This window comes from Dipteris shenzhenensis, chromosome 24 (assembly GCF_047967505.1).
Source record: "Dipteris shenzhenensis isolate YYH24624 ecotype China chromosome 24, Dip_SZ_1.0, whole genome shotgun sequence".
Classification (NCBI taxonomy): Eukaryota; Viridiplantae; Streptophyta; class Polypodiopsida; order Gleicheniales; family Dipteridaceae; genus Dipteris; species Dipteris shenzhenensis.
In genome coordinates this window covers 46,420,106-46,446,345 of record NC_141619.1, presented here as the reverse complement: position 1 = coordinate 46,446,345, position 26,240 = coordinate 46,420,106, and the positions used below count along the sequence as shown (strand labels likewise).

Here is a 26,240-nt window from a genome sequence, read left to right as displayed (position 1 = left end):
CAAGCCCTCCAAGTTCAGCATTTCAGTTTTGACAGTTTTGGACAAGTTTTTGAAGATGATGCTACATAAAATGCTACTCTAGCATTTTTGGTTTTTTGAAGCTTTCAATAACTTCAGTACAAGTGTGGATTCAGTTTTGTTTTGACTTGCTAGACCTGGTTTTGATTGGAAAATGTTTATTTCATCCACTTCTATGAAGCATGTAAGAAGAAGCATCATTGTTTGAAATCTAGTCACTACTATTTGCTACATTAAGTGCTCATATTTTGGAAGTCTTTCAGTTATTTTTGCCTTGTAAGAGAGATAGACACTGCCCAATATCTGGGTTAGACCCTCTCATGGCTACCATATATAATCTTGAGAAGTTCAATGGAAAGGGCTTCCATACATGGCAAATGAAGGTAAAATTTGCATTGATGCGGGAGAACTTATGGGGACTTGTCAAACCTACTCCTACCGCTTCTTCTACGGCCTCAAATGCTGGAGAATCTTCAACTCCGACACGACCGGCAAGGGATCCAGCAAGAGAAGAAAAAGCATATGGTATAATTGCTTTAGCTTTGGGTGATGATTACATACATCATATATCTGACTTGGAGTCTCCATCGGAAGCATGGCAGAAGCTAGACTTGATTTTTGGTGCAAGCTCTCACATATCTAAACTATCACTTAAAATCTCTTTCTTTGAATTAAAGATGGCAAGTGATACTACTTTAGCTGCTCATGTCAACTATATGCGGAGTCTTATGACTCAGTTAGCTTCTATCAACTCTCCTATCACCCCTGATGATGCTATGGCAGTGTTACTTAAGAGTATGCCTGAAAGTTTTGATCACATTGTTAGCACTTTGAAGAATCTTCCCAATCCAAACCTTGAAGGCATTATCTCAGCTCTCCAAGAAGAAGAAAGACATATGGAGTTAAGGAAAGGCAATGACACTGCTTATGTTATGAAATTCCAGAAGGGCAAGTATTCTCCTTGCAATCACTGTGGAAAGACAAATCACCTTTCAAAGGACTGCTTCAAAGTTAATCCATGCAAGCACTGTGGCAAAAACAACCATAGTGAGAAGTTTTGCAGAGACAAAGCAAAGACAGAAAATGCAAATCTACTTACAGTGAATTTGCCTCCACAAGATGAGGCATCCCATGAAGATTATGCATTTTAAATCATCTCTATGTATGCTCCAGATCTCTCTTTTATGTCAAGGTACTCAGCCTGGATAGTCCTCCAAAATGAATGCAAATAAACTATTGTGTTTTGTGTGTTTTGTAAACACCTCTGGTCACCTTATGATGTAGGCCATGTGTATGTTTTGTTCCATGGTACCTCCTGCAGACATTGTGTGCATGTACATGCAGGGGAGATAACCATTGGAAGGTCTTTATGTATCCCTTTCTGTTAACCTTACACCCAAGGGAACCCTTGCTAGCATGAGAACCTAGCCATAGATTTATCCTTGACCACCATGAGATGGCATGAGAAACTATGAGACTAGATGTATCCTTGACATAGCCTGAGGCATTTCCTTGAGGGGGGGTTTGTTGGGATATCTCAAGGTGTATGCCTCAGGCACACCTTATGTTTCTATGTGTGAGTGCTAGAGGCACAGTTAGGTGCCCACAAGCACAGTTAGGTGGTGGAAAAGCCACATAGGATGATTGAGTGAATCTAGGAGCAGATTGAGGAGATGATTGAGGAGCTTTGAGGTCATCAGTGATGTCAGTGACCTTGTATGAGGTGCCTACTTAAGGACCTCTTTCTTCTTCATTCTATAAGCAAGTATTCTGATTTTGTGTCCACTCTACTCTTTCCTTTCAGTATTCCAACAGTTTATTCATAAAACCATTCTCTTAAGGCTTGTACACTGCAGTGGTTGTTTACTGCGCAGCATACCTTAGAAGTTCTATAATATTCTATCGAATAGAATGGGCCCATATGTCCACCAGAGTTTACAGACGCCAACAAATGACATCAACTGTACCAAGTCTGTATAAATATTTCATTACTGGTCATGATTGAGATAGCCAAATTTTCTTATGAACAAGCTTATCCTGTGACAGGAGATGAAAACAAGACTAGTTCGATACACAATCAATGTTAGCAGAGATAAAGAAAGATGCAAGGGCATTGGAATTCAGGGATACCTATCTGCCGGAGGTTCTGTAGCTTCTTCTGGTCCTAAGAGCCAAGTACCACCAAAAAATTCTACCAGAGACGCAATTAGCTCCAAAGCCAAATGTTTTTGATTGGCAACTGCAACAAAGTTGAGAAGAAATATGAGTACAAACTACATTTTCATAGTTGAAATCCTTTAGGCTTCCTCCAAAATTTGTGCTTGCTCAATAGGCCATGTATCCTGAATTAGCCAGTTCTTCTAGGTGGCAGTTTCAAGCAATAAGGCATATAACTGACCTACTCTACTCTGCAAAATCTGTCCAATGCCCATTCGAATGCATCCAAGCCAGATAGATTCATCTGTTGTATCCTTTCCTCTGCATATCTGGACCTGTAAAAGACACATTTTACTTCAAAAACAAACAGAATAAAAAAATGAATTTTTCTCGAATAAATTCAGAGATGTTATCGAAATATATCCTAAACTAGAAGCCTTAACATTAAGTCTAGTTAAGCCAAACAGAAAGACTTCTAGAAGTGTTACACACCTTCATCATGGAAACTTATTTCATGTGTGTTAGTACTACGCATTCTGATTGAGCACACTGTGTCAGTGCCACAAAGCAATAGAGTTTCAAATGTAGCATATCCCAAGGAGATCAAGAAGATGAAGCTTGACCTGTAGATCTCGTGAGTAATGATAGCATGACCTTTAGACTATAGGATACAAGTTGCTTTAGCTTCATCATCATTGTCAACATCATTGTCCCTGTCCACTGTCCAATCGATGTTAGGCATGGCTGCTTTGACATGCACTAAAGGGTCACTAAAAGAGTCCTCTTTGTACCATCCTTCACAGATCCTCCCTTTTCTGATCTTCAAAGCATTATCACGTCTAGCTGCATGTTCTTTAATCTCTTCCTGAATGTCAGCGTTGATGACCTTTGCATCAGACTCCACAACCACTTCCTTCTTAGCAGCCGGTACTTCATTGTGAACTAGATCTTTGACCATAGAGACTAGCTCTTGGGGGAGGTAGGGGGGAAGCCTTGCAAGACTTTAAAGCCTCATCGATTATTGCATGCTTGCCATGTCCTTCAAGAACCTGAATTCTAGCTACTGCATCCATCAGTTACATCTTTAACTCTCTCACCAGTTGTTGTAGGAAAAAAATATGTTCATAGTGTCCAATGATGGGTCGGTTCAGACCTCCTCATAGGTACGTGTGCACATACAGAGAGGGTGCCTGTTGGTTGAGGGGGATTTAAGGGAGGCTCAGCAAATCCTTGCTAGCCATGTCTTCTTTTACCCCCAAACCGAAACTAACCCCCCCGGCTGGACTGGGAGTTCAGCCCAGCTAGGGGTTAGGGATTCGACTGAACCTACGGTTGGAGTCGTGGACTACTTCAAAAAATAAAGACAGACCCTACTACTATGAAAACTTGAGCAGTTGCGACTCAACCTAAAGAATTAGGAGAAAGGTCCCTTGAAGCTACGCAATTTCAAGCGGGCTGTTTATTGAGCGTCACGACCTCTTTTCTGGGCGGTGCGACAACTGGAGCTATCTGTTGGGGGTGCAGCGACCTACGGCCTAGAAAAGAAAGAAAGAAAGATGTATTAACGTTTGCAGGAGGCCTCGAGGCTCGCAGGCCTATGAGACAAAGTACAAAACCAAAAAAGTAACTCATACAAGCCGCTATGGGCTGAAGCAAAGGGCTCACTAAGGCCCTTACTGAAAGCTAAAGTGCTAAACTAGTAATTAAAATAGTATAGTAGCAAAATAGCGGAAGAGTATCACGTGCTCAGAGCTAACGCTCCTAATACACGCCCAGGTTCCACGTCTCTAGGTACTTTGGTGGCTCTCTGATGGGATGTGAGGAGCTCTCGTAACTGTGTCTGTCAAGCTGTCTCTTGACGCGATGGAGGGCGTGGTCTCCGCAATCTCTGTATCCGATGGGCTGCGTCAAGGGTGACGCCTCGTCTCTGGCGGTCTCCTCTGAGGAGGGCTGAAATAGACCGAACCTCAATCGTGTGTGCTCTATGTTAGATTCTCACTGTGCCCACCTATGAGCCCCCGATTTGAGGGGACAAGGGGCAGTGAGAGATAGGAGGGCTGGGAGAGAGACTCAGGCCGGAACCAGAGGGAGGAGAGCATGGCAGATATAGGCGACCAGCATACGGGCTGGTCGCAGCCTGCAACAGCAGGTAAAAGGGGGCTTTAGGCCTCACATGGAGGCTCCTGCAGCAGCGCAGACTGGCTGCACAGGGCACCCTTATATAGGGGCCTGTGGCAGGCCAAGTCGGCCCAACCAAGGCCAACCCTGGTCAGTTTTATGGGGCCCATGAAGTCGGCCACCAGACAGGGTACCGACCCTGCTGGTTGGTCATCTGAAGGGGCCTGGGCAGTGCCTATAAAAGGCCCACTTCTCCATTGATCCCAGCATCCAGTGCAAAACTGAAAGCCCCTCTCCAAGGCTGTGTTCAGCACTCAGATCTGGGGCAGGTTAAGAGAGAGAGAGTCCATCAGTTTTCTCCAGCACTCTGCTGTGTTTTGTACTGCTCCCTTGGAGCTATTTTTCTGCCCATCATCCAGTGGATGAATATACTCTCTCTCTCTCCGTCTACATTTATTTCTGAGTATGTGTCACTTGCATCTGTGATCATGTATCTGAGCTGAGTGTGTAAGAGTTGGAGAGATCTTGGGTGGAGGTTTGAGTGATTCATTCCCTCCTATTTTCTAACATGGTATCAGAGCCATAGGCTCTCAACTCTTCTTCATCAAAGCACTCTCTGAAGGAAGGAGTCCCTTGGCAGAAAGGCGATTCTGTTTTCAGCTCAGGCTAGCACAGGAGGTCAGTACATCTTTTTTTTTTTTTAATAATAAATAAATTTTTTGCTTCAGTTTTTCAGTTTGCTATTCACCGAGATGGATCAGCGTTCAGAAGCCTCTACACCAACTTCTCGTCCTTCCTCCTCCTCCAGTCATCTTCCTTCTTCATTCATTCCCAATTTTGGTGAAGCTGGAAAGCTCGATGGGACAAACTATCCAATTTGGAAAGTCAAGATCCGAAGCCATCTGGTGGCACGGAAGCTATGGAAGATAGTGATTGGGACCGAGATGAAGCCGGAGGACATTGTGGACAAAAGAGGTGATCTTCTATTTAAAGCAGACGCGGATGAACTCAGTGCATAGGGGGAGAGGGATGCTCAAGCCTTAGCAATGCTAATTTGGCACGACAGCAGATGCTGTGATTCCTCATATCTAGTTGGCAGAGACGTCTTCAGAGGCGTGGGTCATACTGAAGGAGCTGTATGAAACCGATAATACAGCCCGTATCATTACTCTTCAGCATCAACTTTATAATCTTGATATAAATGAGGGTGATAGTGTGCATGACCATCTGACAAAGGTGAAAGTCATGCGGGACCAGCTCGCAGCGGTTGGTCAGAAGGTGGACTCGAGTCAATTGGTGTTGCTCACACTCCACAAGTTGCCACAGAGTTTCAAAAGTTTTGTGACTACGGTCACTGCGAGTCAACGGACAAAGCCAATCACTTTTGAGGAGCTTGGCCCACTCCTACTTCAGGAGGAGGCTCGAGAGAAACTCTTTACACAAACCGACGAGAAGGCATTAGTGGCCAAAGACAAGCTTGGAAAAGGCAAGCCAAAGGAGTTCAAGAAGTCAGAGGACGCTGACCGAAAGAAGAAAATGAAGTGCTTTTACTGTGAAAAGCTTGGCCACTCTGCCAAAGAATGCCGAAAGAAGAAGGCAGATCAGAAGCGGAAAAGAGAAGCCAGGAACAAAGAAGAGCCTAAGAATGATTCTGCCAATGTGACGACTGGGCAGTTGTTTTTAATCAGTGAACATTGTTCAGCGTATGCAGTCAATGAAGGAAAAGGGGGTTGGTATGTTGACAGCGGTGCTTCAAAGCACATGTCTAACAAAAGACTTGGTTCAAAACCATGGAAAGTACACACCCAGATTCCAAAGTTTCTGTCAGGGATAGCCGGATATGTCCTGTGAAGGGCATTGGTAGCATTCCTTTCATTACAACCGCAGGTGAGGAGAACGATATCTCTGGAGAACTTTAAGAGAAAAGTGATATATTCCATTCAAAACGAATCATACAACAGGTGGGAGAGAAAGTACTCTATCCCTAGCCTCAACAATGTGGCAAAAAAGCCATGGTGGTGGTCTAAAATGCCACGACATCCCAAAAGGGGTCAAATGAAAAAATAATGAGCAGTCCCATGTCCTCATGAAGGATAGAAGTCTCCCACGAGCTGCCAAAGAGGTGCCTGTACACCGCTCCCACTGACTCCTGAGAGTACTTTATATACCCAACCTTTCCAAGAACTTACTGTCTGTAAGTCAGATGGACAAGAACAACATGTCAGTTCTCTTTGAAGACGGCAAGGTCACCGTGACATCCAAAGCAAATGGATAGATGGTGGCCCAAGGAGTAGAAGAAAATGGACTGTACCGCCTCAGTGCAATGTTGGTTCATGAAGACAATGGAAAGTCCAAGCTTTGGCATGAGCACTTCGGTCACATCAGCTATGGAACCTTGGCTGAAATGTCAAAATCGAAGATGGTGGATGGACTTCCACCTATTACAGGCAATGATGGTGTCTGTAGGGCTTGTCTAGAAGGCAAGCAGCATAGGGACAAGTTCCCACAAGAGGCCTCGTTTCGGGCCAGCAAACCACTTGAGTTGGTTCATGCCGACATTTGTGGCCCAATGTCTACAGCATCGTGGGCAGGATCCATGTACTCACTTCTCTTTGTGGATGATTTCAGTAGAATGACCTGGGTGTATTGTTTGGCTAAAAAGTCACAGGCTTTCGAGAAGTTCAAGGACTAGAAGGCCAGAGTTGAAAAGGAGACAGGGGAGGATGTCAAGACGTTCCGTACAAACAGGGGGGGAGAATTCACCTCAAATGAGTTCAACACATTTTGTCGCAAGCATGGGATCAAGCGACAACTCACCACAGCACATACTTCTCAACAAAACGGGGTAGCCGAGAGGAAGCATAGAACCACCACGGAGACAGGACTTGCTATGCTCCGAGGGAGGAACCTTTCTAAAGCCTATTGGAGTGAAGCTATCAATATAGCCGTACACATTCTCAATAGGACCAAGACGAAGGCCGTCAAGGACAAGACTCCATATGAGGCATTTTATGGTAAGAAGCCCTCTATCACTCATCTTCGCATTTTTGGTTCTAATGCATGGGTGCATGTGCACAAGGAAGATAGGACCAAGCTTGATTCCCAGAGCAGAAAATGTATCTTTGTTGGGTATAGCGAAGAATCCAAGGACTATCGACTCTTTGACCCAGTAAAGAAGCAGATCCTTATCAGTCGGGATGTTGTCTTCGAGGAAAAGGAACCTAAACCCCAGGAGGAGCCTCAGATTGAGGAGGAAGAGATTGTTCAACCCCCGAACCCACCCCGCCCCAGGTTGACCATCCAAGAGGTGGCAAAGTCGGAAGCTGATGTTCCATCAGGTACTGAGGAAGAGCAGGTTGTTCCAGAAGCAGTTACAGTTCCTCCTCCCACTGAGAAGCAGAAGAGGTTGCCCCAATGGTACCTAAGAACATTGGAAGACTCTCGGGTCACCAAAATACCTGAGAGTAGCAGTTCCGGATTGCGTCGGGGTCCCAACGTCTTCAGAAGATCCCATCTGTGAATTTTGCGTTGGTGGCTCAGCTTGAAGAGCCAAGGACCTTCGAGGAGGCGAAGGACAATCCAGAATGGCAGGCTGCCATGCAGGCAGAGATGGATGCTATCCTGAAGAACAATACTTGGGACTTAGTGGCCAGGCCCCCGCGACGGAAAGTCATCGGCACTAAGTGGGTATACAAACTTAAATACAAATCAGACGGCAGCTTGGATAAGTACAAAGCAAGGTTAGTGGTCAAAGGTTTTGCTCAAATTGAAGGCATGGATTTTGATGAAACTTTTGCTCCCACAGCTCGCATGGTTACTATCCGGACAGTGATTGCCCTTGCTGCCCAATTCCAGTGGCCTATTTTTCAAATGGACGTGAAGACCGCATTCCTTAATGGAACCCTGGAGGAGGAGGTATACATAGAGCAACCACCGGGCTTTCAAGATCCAGGGTCCCCAATAAAGATCTGCATGTTGAAGAAGGCATTATACGGACTAAAACAAGCCCCCAGAGCTTGGTACCAAAGGATTGATGTATTCTTTCAGAAGATAGGGCTAAGTCGGAGCCCTTCTGAGGCAAACCTCTACTTGTTCATTGAGAAAGGGTTGCGATTGCTACTCATCCTCTATGTTGATGATCTTATCTTGACAAGTGACCATGTCAAGAAGATTTCTCAGGTCAAGGAGCTACTCATGTCTGAGTTTGAGATGACTGACCTTGGGTTATTACACTACTTCCTTGGGATAGAAGTAAAGCAGGCCAAAGACAGGATCTTCATTTCACAGGAGAAATATTGCAGAGAACTTCTAAAGAGATTCCAGATGGAGGATTGCAGGACAGTAGTAACTCCCATGGAGGTCGGGCTCAAGCTAAGTGTTCACGACATATCCCAACCCGTCGATACTCCTTTGTACCAACGATTGGTAGGAAGTTTGCTTTACCTTACCAATACTCGACCTGATATTTGTTATGCAGTTGGGCTATTATGCCAGTTCTCTGCTTCTCCCAGGAGGAGTCATTGGGACACAGGCTTTTGGGTGTTGAGGTATCTAAAGGGTACTTGCACCTATGGGATCACCTATACCAAAGGCATCGAACTAGGCGGGTTCTGTGACAGTGACTGGGCGGGTGATGCTGACACCAGAAGATCAACAACAGGGTATTGCTTCTTACTTGCATCTGGTGCCATCTCTTGGCTGAGTAAGATTTTGCCCAAATCCCAAAGCATGCATTGTCTGAGAGATGAAGTCCCATTGAACAGTATCAAAAGCCTTGGCAATATCTACTTGCAGTAAAAGAACATCCTGCTCCGTGTATTTGGCATACTCCATTCCAACATAAGCATTTGCGATATTATCAGTGATATGCCTGCGGAACAAGCAGACGGTGGAGAGGGTACAGACAGATTTGGCAATGAAGGAGCAGCGAGTTCCTGCTCCATCTCGACTTCCACACACACTTTTTTTTTTGTGAAACCAGTAACTATAAAATTAACATGAAATCAATGTACATGACATTAGACTCCAAAAGAGAGCCTAATGGAAGAACTCAAAAACAGTCAAAAAACACTTCGAGGCTAGTAGCATCCAAGTCCCTCGCAACATAACTATCATATAAAGATTGCTTGAGGGACATTCTGAAGAAAGCATATGCCTGAGGAAACTGTTGTCCCATCCTAAAATGCAATCTCTGTGTCCAAATAGTCCATAGTTCCCAAAAACGAGCCCAGTGAAAGAAAAGGAGGAATGGAGACATCTGAGATGAGAAGCATCCAAACATCCAGAAGAGTTTCCCAAATCTGATAGAGGGAAACCGAAGCCGCAGAAAATGAGAGACATGAGTGATCAATATCCGAGAGTGCAGGCAAGACCATAACAAATGGGGAACTGTCTCACGGTGATGAGAGCAACGGGGGCAAGAAGAGGAAGCAATACGACGTGCTGCCAATTTCACCCCAATGGAAAAAGCTCCCACTATACATCTCCAAAAGAAAAGCCTCTGTTTCAATGGCAATTTGGCTTTCCAAATTTTCTTGAGTTGTGATTGCCACCAAGATAAAGACCTATCCAAATTCCAAAGAGTGTTGGCATGCTTATCAATCCATGGCGGTGGAAGAAGAAATCTGTAGACCATCGAGGAGGCCAAATTATGCATTGAAAGTGAACAGGTAGCAAGAGATAAAGAAGTCAGATTCCAGTCCAGTAATCTGTCCTGTACAAACAGTGGAGGAACAGGAACAAATGGCTGCAACATAGTTGTAAGTATTCTCCAAATGGGCCTATGATGCAGACCCAAGGGGAATGTCCTGCAAGCTTGTGGAAATGAAAGCACATAACCATGTTGATCCACAACATCTCCGACAAATCTTATGCCCAATTTCATAAGATTATATGCTTTAATAGGTGCCTGTAAAGCAAGAGGCGATTCAAACACCTTGCTCCAATGGATGCTTTCCAAGCGAAGAGAATTACCATGATGGAAAGAAGCACCTGACCATTTAGCATAAGAGAGAATTCTCTTCCAATCATGAATAAAAGCAGTAGAAACAGGACAACCAGGAATTTTCCCCTAAAATGTGGTCATGACTGCTTCCCAGTGATCTGTAATCCAATGCCCATATGCATGGGATGTCATGTTTCCACACATAGCTGCTAACATGATAGCCCATGGCTGTTTTTGCTGAAAAAAATCAGCAATCATAGTGCTCTTTCTTGCCAACATATGAAACTGAAGATTGAGAATATTCAATCCCCCATGAGTCTTAGGAGAACAAACAGACTGCATGGGAAGTAGTCGCAAAGCCTTTTTGTGAGATTTGCTTTTCCAAAATATCTCCATAGCCTGGGACATATAGGAAGCCAAATGCTTAAAAGACCAGGGAAGAAGAGGCAAATAAAATTGCACATATGCCATAATGATAGACTGTACTATCCGAAGTCGAACATGTAGAGGCCAAGTCGACAAGTGGCAGTATTCCAGCTTCTTGTTAATCTTTTGAAGCACCCATTTGAGCTGTTGTTGAGGGATAATATTCCAGCCAATGGGATACCCTAAATGCCTCACAATAGTATGGGAAGAAATAATGTGGCCTGGCATACTCAATTGCAAGTAAAACATTGGAGATATTGTCAATAATCTGCCTTCTGGGAACAAACCCATACTGCCTGGGATGAAGTCCTGCTTGCAAGATAAATTGAACCCTGAGGACAATCATTTTGGCAATGAGTTTGTAAATGACTGGCATAAGAGATATGGGCCGCCAATCAACCATTGTCTCACACAACCTTTTTTTAGGGATCAATTTGACAAGGCCATGTTTCCAAGAAGGAGGAAGAGATTGTTCTGCCCAAGCATGATTGATCATAAGAAGAAGAGTGTTCTTGAGATCACCCCAAAATGCACGGAAAAATTCAACAGTCAATCCATCCCAACCAGGAGAGCTGCCTTTACGTAAATCACACACACACACACACACCAAACATGGTTATTCACACCCTGCCCACACACCCATCCTCACACACCCATACACACTCTTATTCACATAGAAACTTACCTTTAGTCTTTTCCTTTAGGTTCTACCCCTTCAGTAGGAGTTATAAAGATTCAGTTGAGATTCGAGCTAGCCTCTCTAGAGGTCGCCACTACAGTTCTCGATCTCAATTCCTTCCCCATTGAAAGGGGAAGGAAGACGTTCATGATGCGGTCACCACCTTCACTTGATATGGTAATTGACGACCATAGCTATTCCATCTCACCATTCGATTCCTTGTCCTTCACAGAGTCTATTTCAAGCTTCTACACATTATTAGGGAGGCATTTGGCTAGGCCATAGAGATTCCCTAGCTTCCATCTTCCCTTTTGCTAGTAGCAGCAATAGTCACCTCAAAGGGAGATGGTGTAGAGAGAGTATGGGTCTTGACTTCGAGCTTGTTGGACACTATGGAGGGCCTTGACATTTTGATGACCTTGCCTTTCTTCAGACACCTAACGTGCATTTATACAGAGAGGATTAAGTCACTAGTTATGCCATATCTAGATGTGGCTTGCACGGGTATCCACATGGTTTGGTAGTCATGGCATTCAGATGGACAGACTTCCCCCCTTTCAATACAGCATGGATGCACCACCCGAGAGTGATTCCACGAGATGAGATCAACCATATCATATGGTTGGGCCTCCTTTAGCTCCATACGTCTAGGGATTGGGGGGGAGAGGAGTTCCCCACCAAGATCCAATTCTATCATGACCACTTCCTGAGGGTCTTGGAGCATGGTCTTGTTAGCAGACTTCAGTACCTCGAGGATAGGAGAGTCACACATGCACGGAGGATCGCCATCAGGCAGTTGCGAGTCTCATCACATCAGCTGAGGATTAAGTTAGGGAGAGCTGCAGGCATACCCAAAGAGTAGAGGATTTGCACACTATGTCGGATGGAGGAGGTCGACACAGAGAAGTACTTTCTATATGTATGCCTAGTCTACTGTGAGATCCGAGGACGATATCACTGCCTCATTCAGGAGGGGCATGGCTTTTGGTCCACTTACACGGCTGATCCATTTTCCCTACCAGGTTTGTGTTGGGCTCTATCTAATTGAGATGCGACGACACAGAGATATACTGATGCGACAGAACAGAGAGCAGCAGGAGGTGATGCCACAGGTCACCAAGGTCGACACAGCACATACGCATGTTATAGATTTCTATGCATCTGAGTTAGTTGTGCCGGGGAGGTTGAGGGAAAGGAGCTTGATGAGATGAGAGAATCATGGATTAGCAGTGAGAGTCTCCGCCACGATGCTGCTGGACGAGAGACACACACTCCACATGCTACACATAGAGTGACCAGAGTGTTAGAAAATAGGAGGGAATGAATCACTCAAACCTCCACCCAAGATCTCTCCAACTCTTACACACTCAACTCACATAGATGATCACAGATGCAAGTAACACATACTCAGAAATAAATGTAGACAAAGAGAGAGAGAGTATATTCATCCACCGGATGGTGGGCAGAAAAATAGCTCCAAGGGAGCAGTACAAAACACAGCAGAGTGCTGGAGAAATCTGATGGACTCTCTCTCTCACAACCTGCTGAGTGCTGAACACAGCCTTGGAGAGGGGCTTTCAGTTTTGCACTGGATGCTGGGATCAATGGAGAAGTGGGCCTTTTATAGGCACTGCCCAGGCCCCTTCAGATGACCGACCAGCAGGGTCGGTACCCTGTCTGGTGGCTTTCATGGGCCCCATAAAACTGACCAGGGTTGGCCCTGGTTGGGCCGACTTGGCCTGCCACAGGCCCCTATATAAGGGTGCCCTGTGCAGCCAGTCTGCGCTGCTGCAGGAGCCTCCATGTGAGGCCCAAAGCCCCCCTTTTACCTGTTGTTGCAGGCTGCGACCAGCCCGTGTGCTGGTCGCCTATATCTGCCATGCTCTCCTCCCTCTGGTTCCGGCCTGAGTCTCTCTCCCAGCCCTCCTATCTCTCACTGCCCCTTGTCCCCTCAAATCGGGGGCTCACAGGTGGGCACGGTGAGAATCTAACACCCCCCCTCAATGTCACAACTGTGGGCCAATCCCCATACGTCTGATGAGGTGCTCCATCTGTTCTCGAGGGAGTGCCTTCGTGAAGAGGTCGGACAAGTTGTCGGCGGTCGGGTAGTACATGAGCTCGATCACGTCGTCGATGATGAGTTCTCGAACAAAGTGATAATGAACTTCAATGTGCTTGGTCCGCGCATGGTACACTGGATTCTTGGCAATGGCTATGCAACTCTCATTGTCGCACATCAGCACTATTGCGCTCTCCTGACACACGTCCATGTCCTCCACAATCCACCTCAACCACAGTGTCTCACAAGCTACTGTACACGCGGCTCTGTACTCTGCCTCTGTAGATGAAAGGGCCACTGTGGGTTGAAATTGCAGCATATCATATACTGGCTTTATAATGACAAGTCAAGCTGCTTGCATTCTTTCCGGGAATATCTCTAAAGCATGGACTCTTCGTTGCTCGGTCCGTCAAGGCTGTCCACTTAGTGCGCTCCTGTATGCTATAGCCACGTACCCCATGCTTCAGTGTATGGATCATCTCGTAGCTACGGATAAGCTACATGGTTTGGAAATTCATGACAATAAACCATTGCTTGCTCAAGCTTATGCAAATGATTCTTTTTTCACTCCCCGCAATACAGAGCAAGATCTTTCTGAGCTGATGCAAGCTCTTTCTTTATATGGTTTAGCTGTTGGGCTTCATGTAAATTTTCAGAAATAAAAATTGTTGCCTTTGCATTCCAAGGAATGGCACTCTCTTTTATGGCCTGGAGAAATCATCCCACCAACTCAATCGGTTCATCATCTTGGCTATCCTTTGAGTTGGACACTTTCTCCTCATCAACAATCTGATTGGATTCTTGTAGCTCTCAAGAAAAAGATGGAGTACTGGAAATTGGCAACTTGGCCTCTGCATGTTCGTCTTCGAATTATGCAATCTATTCTGATGGCGTATATTCAATTCTACTTGCCTCTTATTATGTTCAGCAAGGCTGATCTTGCCTCTTTTATGTCTGAGGTGCTGGAAATCTTCAAGTGTTCTCGCCATGGCAAAAAAAGCCTGTGTTTGCTTCCGGTACAGCAGCTTTGTTCTCCAAAGATGCATGGAGGTCTTAATATTCTTAATATCCATCTGCACATTCTTGCTCATAAGGGGAAACTCATGCTGCAGTTTTTGCAAGGTTCTCAACCATGGGCTGGCATGATTCGTCCTTTACTTTTGCACATTGAATCTCCAGCTTTTGGTCATTGGCAACTTTCCCAGTGGGAGTTTCTTTTTGGTTCTATGACAGGCAAAATCCCCGGCTGTCCTTTGGTTTCCCATTTGTTAATGGATTGGAAACATATCCTTTCTCACTTGGATTGGCATGGCAGTGATTCCTTGCAGGGCAACTCTTTCAGAGCCGAAAGTATACATTGGTCTAGAGTGTTCGCCCTTCCTTTGGCTTTGTAGGAGCCTCAACACAGTGCTCGCAGCAGCCAGAGGAGAGTTGAAACCCACCTGAAAAAATCCTTGTCCCAATAATCTAATGTTGGTGAGGTGTCAAGGTCCTCAAATAAGGATGCAAGCATCCAGTCCCTAGCCTCGGATCTAGAAGGATGGGACCCATGGATGTGTGCGAAGAAAGTAGTAGAGCTCTCCAGCTCCATGTCTTTTTGCAACTGTAGCAGCTCGTCCTTTGAGAAAATACATGTTCTCACGGCCTCTGGAAGTGGGCGAGAATTGACTAGATGGGTTGCCATTCATCAATCAAGGATGAGAGGCAGATTCAAACCAATAAGAGATCCATCTGTCGAAGGAAGGTAGAGGAGGGGAAGGGGGACTGAGGGAGAGGCTGAGAGGGGGGGCTGAAAGGAAGAGAGACTGAAAGGCTGAGGGCTGTGTCTGAGGGGGGGGGGGGGTTTTCTTAACACTTCCGGAAGTATTACCGGAGGCCTAGGGCCACTGGTGCGAGAAGCGAGTAAGACGTGCCATAAGTGTCACTGATGGTACTTAGGTGAGTGCTTGTCGATGGTGTCAACTATGTGCAAGCGGTGGATGGTGTCAACTATGTGCAAGCGGTACAAGTGCTGAAGTGATGTGAGCAAGAAGAAGACCAAAGCGGAACAACATCATGAAAGCCAACCCTCGACATGAACAGCAAAGAACTTCAACCACATGACACAGGTCCGTTGTACCAGGTGAAGGGAGAGGAGGGGAGGAGAATACAACGAAAAGAGATTTTAGAGTAGCGAGCAGAGATGGGAAGTAGCATAACTCATTAGAAAGCAAGATGACTGATACACTCCCAGAAGATACACACGAGGCGAGCTCTTGACTCTAGCCTCACTCCTTCACTCCCGCCTCTCGCCCCTGCCAAAATGTCCCTCCCCCTTCCCCTTTCCCCCTCTTCACCTTCTCCTCCTCTGCTCCACCCCCGGCTACCAATCTCCTCTCCTTCTTCCTATTGGATGTCTTCTCGCACCCTTAGCCACCCTTAGCCATCCTTAGCCATTCCACCGTTTGTGGGCCACTCTATCCTTGATGGCTTCCGCAACACTCCAGCCTGTCCTGGGTCAGTGAATCCCGTGCTCCATGTGTTCTCCTGTCTATTCCATGCGCTCCTGACACTAGTTGGTTGAGAGGGTTGGTGCACCACCTATGCCTCTTAATTGTTGGACTGCTTCCCATGTGCACCAACAGGTGTATCCCGTGTACCATTGCGCCAGTACTTCCCTCTGATTGACTTTGACCATGGTGAGTCGAGGTTGAGGTTTGGCACTCTTCGGTCATGTATTGCTTCCGTCATACCCAAGTCATGTCCAGGTCAAGTCATGTCCATGTCATGTCCAAGTCATGTCCATGTCATGTCCAAGTCATGTCCAAGTCTGTTCCATGTCAAGTCATGTCCAAGTCTGTTCCATGTGTCCAAGATGTGAACATATGTGGACACGCTGCGACTAGGTATGACCAAGGTCTAACAACTTGGCATGTTGCTGAGGTGACCATGACGTGACCCAGGTGTGACTCTTGGTGGGTCGCCATAAACTTTGAGTACATCAGATCCCCCGCCACTATCATTCACCGTCCCGGTGAATGACTGAGGATCTGTGTGAGAGAAAGTTAAGTATGAATTACCAATAAGTAAGTGACCTTGTGGTTGACATCCCAAAACTGAAAAGAAAGGGCTCATGGCCTTACAACTGTAAAACTGAAAAAAAAACTGGCTCATGGCCATACAACTGTAAAACTAGAAAAAAAAAAAAAAAAAAAACTGGCTCATGGCCATACAACTCCAAAATTCCTTATTTACATGAGACTGCAGAATCCAAATGGACAGAGCTCGCAAAAAGAAATGCCGAACTAAAAGATCCAGGAGCTACTGCTTGTTGGATGAAGGTCAGGGAGGGGGAGGGGGTGGGTGTGGTGGGTGTGCTGATGTTCCGGGGCTGGTCCTTGCCTCTTCCTCGACTGTGTCCATGAGGTTGCGGTTGTCCTTGTATTTGGATTTATATCTGTGATAGCCAGACCTGTAATGATCACATCGAGATTTGAGAGCAGCATTTTCAGCTTGCAGCCCATGGAAGTTGTCCTGCAACTTGGAATGTGAAACTTGGAGATGGTCCTCCTCCTCGAGAATCTGCCTCATCTGACTCCGCACCACCTCCACCTATTGATCCACAGTATGCTTATCCTTAGCCAGTGAGGTGTATCTGTCCTGTAGGGCTGCAAGCTCCCTCTGGATCTGAGCCTGTTGGGCCAAATGATTGTCCTCCAAAACTTTCTTGTTGGCTGTCCACTCTGCCTCCTTGGCTGCAAGACATTGCTGAAACTTGTCCTGCTGAGTTTTCCACACAGCCTCCCTTGCTTGTAGAGTTGCTCCCCACTCCGCTTCTTTCACCTGCAATGTTGTATCCCATTCTTTATGCATGCTGGCTACCTGCTTCTCATGTTCCAAGCGGAGGTGCTGCTTCTGTGACAGAAGCTTGCAAACTTGACCCGTAGTATTAAAGAGGGAGGCACCCATCTGAATAAAGCTGTCATCTATAATGCGCTGAGCCATATGAAGAGATCTTTTAACCCATGCATACCTGTCCCGATAGGTCATTCGGTCAGCCATGTCAATGAGTTCGCCATATTCCTCGAAGGCTGCTTTCATCCCCTCTTGCTCTGGGTCCTTGAGAGCTGCCACTGGAGCCAATGTGTCGATGTCTAGGTAACAGCTTGGAGTTTGGGATACTTTCTTGATGGAAGCGATTGTCTCTTGCAAGGGAAGTGTGAAAATTTGGTCCAGGTCCTCCTCCTCCATGCAAACAGGAGACCGCTTCCGCTTTAATGCATACAGCAGCCGTTTGTGTTCCTGGCTCTGTTCCTCTATCTGAGCCTCATGGGTGAACAGATCTCCTGAGGAGGATGCGAAGTAGGTATCCAACATATCATTTTGAGAAAGTGGAGGACAATCCGCTTGAAAAGGTATCTTACCCCCAGCAAAAATAACCTCGCCAGGTCGAGTTTCCAGTAAGTCCTATTCAGCAGCCTCCATACTTGGTTCAGGGGTCAGTCGTCGAGACACCCGGGGTGGTGTCTTCGCATCACCAGTGGCTCCCAAAGTAAGATTCAAGTTCAATAACCTGTGTCGCTCTGATGCTTCTCCATCAAGAGGTTCCAAGGCAGAGGTGCCTGCTGTCGTAACTTCTATCGAGGGATCTCCCTGAGTTGGGGGGCCAATGTGCATATCTTTGCACCCTACTGACCCTGATGAGATGATCGGAGGGGGAATGGTCAGGACTGCGGGGGAGGTAAGTGGTAATGTCATGCCATGGTGGGTGAGACCTGAGGAGGACAGGGGAGTGACCGGGAGAACATCATCAGGGAAATCAAAATCTGCCTCGAAGGGGATGGATGGAGAGGCAACTCCTGCATGAGCAACGGATGGTAAAGCTCCAGAGGCTGGCCCAAGAGGGGATGGCTCAGAAACATGTGCTGCAGATGTGGGTGGAGCAAGAGTGGGTATGGAGACTGGAGAGGAAGAGAGGACAGAGACTGATGCAGCAGGGGCCGAGGATGCTGGGGCCGCACTAAGGGCCAGTGGAGCTGATCTCAAGTGGGGGATCATAGGAGCGGAGGGTGGGTGGTGAGGAGAAGATGAAGTATGTGAAGGTGGAGGAAAGAGTGCAGGCGTTGCAGCCCGCCACTAGTGCAAGAGGTAGGTGAGGTGAGGTCCACAAGTACAGGTGTGTGTGCTTCTGCGTGTGCGATTTCGAACAGTGGCTCGGAATGTTGAATAAAAGAGGGATGCAAAATCATACTGAGTGATGGTGAAGAGAGCATTGAGAGCAGGACGGATACCTTTCGTGATGTAGTAATGCCCAGGTGCTGAATAGAAGCGAGTGAAGAAGTAGCGTGTGATCACTGCTTCTCTGCTTCCACCTTCCAAAACCTTTTTGCAATCATATCCCCTCCTGTTGGGTTTGCACTGTGAAAGGAAGGAAAGGAGATGTGGTGAATCGTCGGAAGGAGGCTGAATAGGGAGAGCAGGGAGCCCCATGTACTGTGAGACCAAATTGGGTGTGAGAAGCTGCCTGGAGCCCATGAACTCAAAAGTGTCTGTGACAGAGTCATAAGATCTGATGAATCCTGTACACAGTTCCACATCCACAGGAGGGAAGATGACCTTGTCGAACTCAGTTAGACCCAGGGTCTGGATCTCGGAAGATGTCAATACCGAGGATAGTTTGAGGTTTGGATCAAGAAGAGGTTTAAACATAACCCGAATGTGGGAGAGAGGAGGGGTGGTTATCGAAGGGCTCTGTATCTCTGTTGGCCCACCCAACCCTTCTGAATGTGGTCTTCATGCAGAGGGGGTGTAATCTGAGCTCCCATGGTCGGACGAAGAGGCACTGGAGCTCTGAGAGTGGAAAAGAGCCCCCCGCTGTTGTCTTGATTGTGGTGGCTCTTCATCCGAGATGATAGTGATGTCCGGACCAAGATGGGGATGCATCACTGATGAAGACGGCCCTGCTAATGAAGTCGGCCCTACCGATGAAATTGGCCCTACCGATGAAATTGGCCTTGCTGATGAAGTTAGCTCTGCTGATGAAGTCGGCCTTGCTGATGGAGTCGGCCCAACTGTAGAGGCTGTAGGCATGGGTGAGGTCATGTGCACTGCAGAGGCTGCCTGAGACTTCATGGCGGTATAGAAAGGGATGAAGAGCTTATCTCGGGGCAACCGTGGCTTATACTTGGACTTCTTCTCGAGCATGAAGAAGAAACAAGAGGTGAAGTAGGAGCTAATGACGAAGCAGGAAGGGGAGCTGATGACGAAGCAGGAAGGTGAGTGATGACGAGGCAAGAAAGAAAGCAGGAAGCGATGAGGCAAGAAGGAAAGCAGGAAAGGAAGGGGAGCTGATGTTGAAGCAGGACGGTGAGTGATGACGAGGCAAGAAAGGAAGCAGGAAGGGAAGGGGAGCTGATGACGAGGCAAGAAGGAAAGCAGGAAAGGAAGGGGAGCTGATGTTGAAGCAGGAAGGTGAGTGATGACAGGAAGGTCAAGAAAGGGAGGGAAACTGATGACGAAGTAGGAAGGGAGATGATAACAAGAAGGGGAGTTGAAGCAGGAAGGTGAGCAGATGACGAGGCTAGAAAGGAGTTGGCCAGGTGATAACGAGGAGGGGAGTCGATGACGAGGTCCAGAGAGGAAAGCTGGCGAGGTGATAGTGAGGAGGGGAGCTGATGACGAGGTCTGCTGAGAAGGGAATTAGCAACCAGAGTGACTGCAAGGTGATGGAATCAAGGAGAACGCAAGAGTAGAGAGATGGAGCTGGAAAAGATAGGACACAATGGAGAGGTGGCGCAAAGTGGAAGGAGAGAGGTGACGTAGTGGGTTGGAGTTGGCCCAGGGTGGCGCAGAGTGGAGATGGCAGAGGAGGTGGAGGTGGGCATGGAGTAGGAAGCTGCCAGGAGAGAGGGAGTGGGGCGTGGCCCAGCCCAGCAGAGTAGGGGAGATGGCGCAGGGTGTGGAGGTGGGCAGGGAGCAGGAAGCTGGCACAATTCACTAGAAGAGGGGCTGCCACGAGGTGGAGATGCGATCCAAGGTAAGATGGTGAAGCAGGGAGAGCTGCGTGCAGCAGGAGGGGCTGCTGGGATGGGGTTGCGATCTGCCAGGAGGATGCGCTGCAGATTTCGTTGCAAATCTCGATCCAAGGCCAGGGCTGCCAGGAGGATGCGCTGCAGATTTCGTTGCAGATCTCGTTGATGGAGAAAGCTGCAGAAACATTCGTTGATGGAGGGAGGGCTGCTATCGCTGGTGGAGGGGAGGCTGTAGGAGAAATCACTGAGGGAGGGAGAGGGGGCTGCTATCTTGATTGAAGGGGCTGCAGGAGAATTCGCTATGGAGGGAAGGCTGCAGGGGAAATCGCTGCGGGAGGGGAGGCTGCAGGAGAAATCGCTGAGGGAGGGAGAGGGGGCTGCTATCTTGATGGGAGGGGCTGTAGGAGAATTCGCTATGGAGGGAGAGCTGCAGGAGAAATCGCTGGAGGGGAGGCTCCAGGAGAATCGTTGAGGGAGGGAGAGGGGCTGCTATCTCGATGGAAGGGGCTGCAGGAGAATTCGCTATGGAGGGAGAGTTGCAGGAGAAATCGATGGAGGGGAGGCTGCAGGAGAATCGCTGATGGAGGGAAGGGAGCTGCGGGAGAATTCGCTATGGAGAGAGAGGGGGCTGCTGTCGTTGAAGGGGGCTGCAGGAGAATTCACCGATGGAGGGAAGGTATGGTTTCGTTGGAGGGGGGGGACAGCCATAAATACACAAGCAGAGAGAGCCAAATTTAGGAAAGTAAGCCAAAAATAGCATGAGTGGGTTGTAAGATGCGATGGATGAGCTGATCCCAAGGATCCACGCTGAGTTTAGCCAAATGCTAAATATAGCACTGGTCGGAATTGGGAGATGAGATGAAGGACCGACGCTAAATTTGGTGGCTAAATATAGCCTTGGTGGGAGGTGGTAGGTGAGAGAAAAAGCGGTGTGGGCAAGAGGAAATATTTGAATGAAAAGGGTGGGAAAATCGGAATTTGAATTTTATTTTCTCCTGTATAGGCCATTGACGAGTGTGTCATAGGGGTGAATGAGGCTGAATGAGGCTGAAGGAGGGATGAACCAAGGGTGAACCAAGGATGAACAAGGGATGACATTGGTGTGCCCATGGGTGACTGAGGGGTGAACAAGGAGTGGCAAGCAATAACCTAGGGTGAACAGGGGGGAAACAAGGGGTCACATAGGGAGGAGCATAGGTGACAGAGAGTGAGCTTGGGGGTGACATAGGAATGAACAAGGGTGAACTAGGAGTGAACAGGGGTGACCTAGGAGTGAACATGGGTGACAGAGAGGTGAACATGGGGGGAGTGAACAGGAATGACCTAGGAGTGAACAGGGGTGACCTGGAGGTGAACATAGGTGACAGAGAGGTGAACATGGGGGGTTGACCTAGGAGTGAACAGGGGTGACCTAGGAGTGAACAGGGGTGACCTAGGAGTGAACATGGGTGATAGAGAGGTGAACATGGGGGGTTGACATAGGAGTGAACAAGGGTGACCTAGGAGTGAACAGGGGTGAACTAGGAGTGAACATAGGTGATAGAGAGGTGAACATAGGGGGTTGACCTAGGAGTGAACAGGGGTGACCTAGGAGTGAACAGGGGTGACCTAGGAGTGAACGTGGGTGATAGAGAGGTGAACATGGGGGGTTGACATAGGAGTGAACAGGGGTGACCTAGGAGTGAACAGGGGCGAACTAGGAGTGAACATGGGTGACAGAGAGGTGAACATGGGGGGTTGACATAGGAGTGAGCAGGGGTGACCTAGGGCTGAACAGGGGTGACCTAGGAGTGAACAGGGGTGAACTAGGAGTGAACATGGGTGACAGAGAGGTGAACATGGGGGGTTGACATAGGAGTGAACAGGGGTGACCTAGGAGTGAACAGGGGTGACCTAGGAGTGAACATGGTGACAGAGAGGTGAACATGGGGGGTTGACATAGGAGTGAACAGGGGTGACCCAGGAGTGAACATGGGTGACAGAGAGGTGAACATGGGGAGTTGACATAGGAGTGAACAGGGGTGACCTAGGAGTGAACAGGGGTGACCTGGAGGTGAACATAGGTGAGAGAGAGGTGAACATGGGGAGTTGACATAGGAGTGAACAGGGGTGACCTAGGAGTGAACAGGAGTGACCTAGAAGTGAACATGGGTGACATAGAGGTGAACATGGGGAGTTGACATAGGAGTGAACATGGGTGACCTAGGAGTGAACAGGGGTGACCTGGAGGTGAACATAGGTGACAGAGAGGTGAACATGGGGAATTGACATAGGAGTGAACAGGGGTGACCTAGGAGTGAACAGAGGTGACCTGGAGGTGAACATAGGTGACAGAGAGGTGAACATGGGGAGTTGACATAGGAGTGAACAGGGGTGACCTAGGGGTGACCTAGGAGTGAACAGGGGTGACCTGGAGGTGAACATGGGTGACATAGAGGTGAACATGGGGAGTTGACATAGGAGTGAACATGGGTGACCTAGGAGTGAACAGGGGTGACCTGGAGGTGAACATAGGTGACAAAGAGGTGAACATGGGGAGTTGACATAGGAGTGAACAGGGGTGACCTAGGAGTGAACAGGGGTGACCTAGAGGTGAACATAGGTGACAGAGAGGTGAACATGGGGAGTTGACATAGGAGTGAACAGGGGTGACCTAGGAGTGAACAGGGGTGACCTAGAGGTGAACATAGGTGACAGAGAGGTGAACATGGGGAATTGACATAGGAGTGAACAGAGGTGACCTAGGAGTGAACAGGGGTGACCTAGGAGTGAACATGGGTGACATAGAGGTGAACATGGGGAGTTGACATAGGAGTGAACATGGGTGACCTAGGAGTGAACAGGGGTGACCTGGAGGTGAACATACGTGACAGAGAGGTGAACATGGGGAATTGACATAGGAGTGAACAGGGGTGACCTAGGAGTGAACAGGGGTGACCTGGAGGTGAACATAGGTGACAGAGAGGTGAACATGGGGAGTTGACATAGGAGTGAACAGGGGTGACCTAGGAGTGAACAGGGGTGACCTCGAGGTGAACATGGGTGACATAGAGGTGAACATGGGGAGTTGACATAGGAGTGAACAGGGGTGACCTAGGAGTGAACAAGGGTGACCTGGAGGTGAACATAGGTGACAGAGAGGTGAACATGGGGAGTTGACATAGGAGTGAACAGGGGTGACCTAGGAGTGAACAGGGGTGACCTGGAGGTGAACATAGGTGACAAGAGGTGAACATGGGGAGTTGACATAGGAGTGAACAGGGGTGACCTAGGAGTGAACAAGGGTGACTTGGAGGTGAACATAGGTGACAAGAGGTGAACATGGGGAGTTGACATAGGAGTGAACAGGGGTGACCTAGGAGTGAACAAGGGTGACTTGGAGGTGAACATAGGTGACAGAGAGGTGAACCTGGGGGGTTGACATAGGAGTGAACAGGGGTGACGCAGGAGTGAACAAGGGTGACCTGGAGGTGAACATAGGTGACAGAGAGGTGAACATGGGGGGTTGACATAGGAGTGAACAGGGGTGACCTAGGAGTGAACAGGGGTGACCTAGGAGTGAACATAGGTGACAGAGAGGTGAACATGGGGAGTTTACATAGGAGTGAACAGGGGTGACCTAGGAGTGAACACGGGTGACAGAGAGGTGAACATGGGGAGTTGACATAGGAGTGAACAGGGGTGACCTAGGAGTGAACAGGGGTGAACAGAGGTTCAACCTGAGTGACAGAGAGGTGAAGAGGGATTAAGGAGAAGTGTGTGTCAGAGAAGGCAAGGGCTGTTTCCATCTTGCCAGAGAAGGAAAAACTCAGTTTTTATTGGTCTCCCACCAAAGAGTGCAACTGGGCAGAGAGTAGAAGCTTGACAGGGTTAGGAAAGGGAATACATTGTTGTTGTTGTTTTTTTTGTTTGAATAAATAGAAATTCAACTAATAGGAATGGAAATCCTTATCCAAAGAGAGAGAGTCAATGTGGATGATACTTCTTTACCCGTGAGCCATTTACAGGTGCTGGTAACTTCTTGCCCTCCAAGGTGGCCAAATAAACCCCTCCACTGGGAATAATCCTTGTGATAAAAAAGGGCCCTGTCCAGCCACTGACAAATTTGGGTTTATGCTTCAGGAACTTACTGGAATATAACAAGACCAAGCTGCCAACTTGGAATTCCCTCTTCCTGAGATTTCTGTCATGCCATGCCTTCTGCCTTCTTTGCCAGACTTCCTGAGTAAGGATCGCTTCACGACGATGTTCATCCAAGGCTTCAAGATCCCATAATCTCTCAAGTGTGCATGCCTCCAAGTTATCATCCATCTCTGCCATGACCCTAGTGGTCTTCATGTGGAACTCATAGGGCATAACCGCCTCCAAGCCGTAAACTAGCTGGAAGGGTGAATATCCAGTGCTAGCCTTGTATGTTGTTCTGTAAGCAAAAAGAGCAGCTGGTAGTAGAATATCCCAATCTGCCAAGGAATGAAGGCATAACCGAGCCACAATATGAGACATGGTCCGATTGGAGCTCTCGGCCAAACCATTGGCTCGAGGGTAGTATGAACTAGAGGTCTTGTGAACAATTTGCAATTGGGTTATGAGGTCAGTGATGACATCATTGAGAAAGTGGGTACCTCTGTCACTCATCAATTCCACAGGACATCCAAACCTAGAAATGATTTGATCATACAAGAATGAGGCCACAACTTGAGCAGTGCAGGTCTTCGCTGCCTTAGCCTCCACCCATTTAGTGCCATAATCGGTAGCAATCAGAGCATACTTGTTCCCTCTTCGAGTTTTGCAGGGGAGATGGGTCCAACAAAATCCAATCCCCATCTATAGAAGGGTGGTACAGGGCTGGATGGCTGAAGGAAGGTACTCCCGTCGAGTAGGCTTCGGCCCCGCTCTTTGACATGAGTCACAGCGGCGCACATAAGCGTAGCAGTCTTGGAATAGCTTTGGCCACCACAACCCAGAGCGCATTATCTTTCTAGCAGTGGCCTCTGGTGCCATATGACCTCCCCCCATTCCTGAGTGAGCCTCCTGAAGGATGGCTTGTGTTTCATGAGGGAGCACACACCTCCTTAAAATGTGGTCCTTCCCCAACTTGTACAGCTGACCCGCGATCAGTTTGAAAGGAGCAGCCTGAACAATCTGCCTCCGCTTTTGTGCTGGAGTTAACCCCTTGGGGAACTCCCCTGTAGACAACAAGTGTACAATGTTTGCATACCATGGGGGAAAGCAGTCCACAGCAAACAAGCAGTCATCTTTTGGTACTGTGGTATCGACACGGAAGAGGCCCGCATCTGGAAGGTCATCATCAACTCCTATGGCTGCTTCACCTGAAGAGATCCTTGATAAGTGGTCTACTGGTTGATGCAATCAGCTTGCTCTCACTAGGATGTCAAAGTCACTCTTGAAATAGAAGAATCCACCTGCTCACTCTCCCCCCAAGCGTTGGTTTGTTCAGTAAGTACTTGAGAGCTTGATGATCAGTAATGATGATAAACTTGCTGCCCAAGAGATAGTGCCGATACTTTGTCATGGCATAGACCATGCCCAAGCCCTCGCGTTCAGTGGTGCTATAGTTTCTTTCTGCTCCATTGAGTTGTCTGCTTGCGAAGTACACAGGTAGGTCGAGTTTGTGCTCTTCATCTGGTTGGGCCAATATCGCCCCAATCGCCAGCCCACTTGCATCTACATGCACATGAAAAATGACATCCCATTGAGGTTGCCGCAAGATGGGTGCCTTTACTAGACGATCCTTGAGGTTGTCAAACGCCAGTTGTTGAGGTGCCGACCAGTTGAAGGACTGCTCCTGCCGAAGGAGTTCCGTCAACG

General features: G+C 47.8%; 1 protein-coding gene across 1 annotated transcript in view; it reads right to left on the bottom strand.

The window, feature by feature from the left end:
- LOC147886682 (neurochondrin family protein) overlaps window positions 1–26,240 on the bottom strand; it is a 195,434-nt gene that overhangs the window by 153,648 nt on the left and 15,546 nt on the right. The window contains exons 8-9 of the mRNA XM_087395959.1: window positions 2,417–2,510; window positions 2,149–2,257 (exon numbers count right to left, since the gene is read on the bottom strand). Of these exons, the coding sequence (XP_087252085.1) occupies window positions 2,149–2,257; window positions 2,417–2,510 (203 nt within the window). The remainder of the gene's footprint in view (window positions 1–2,148; window positions 2,258–2,416; window positions 2,511–26,240) is intronic.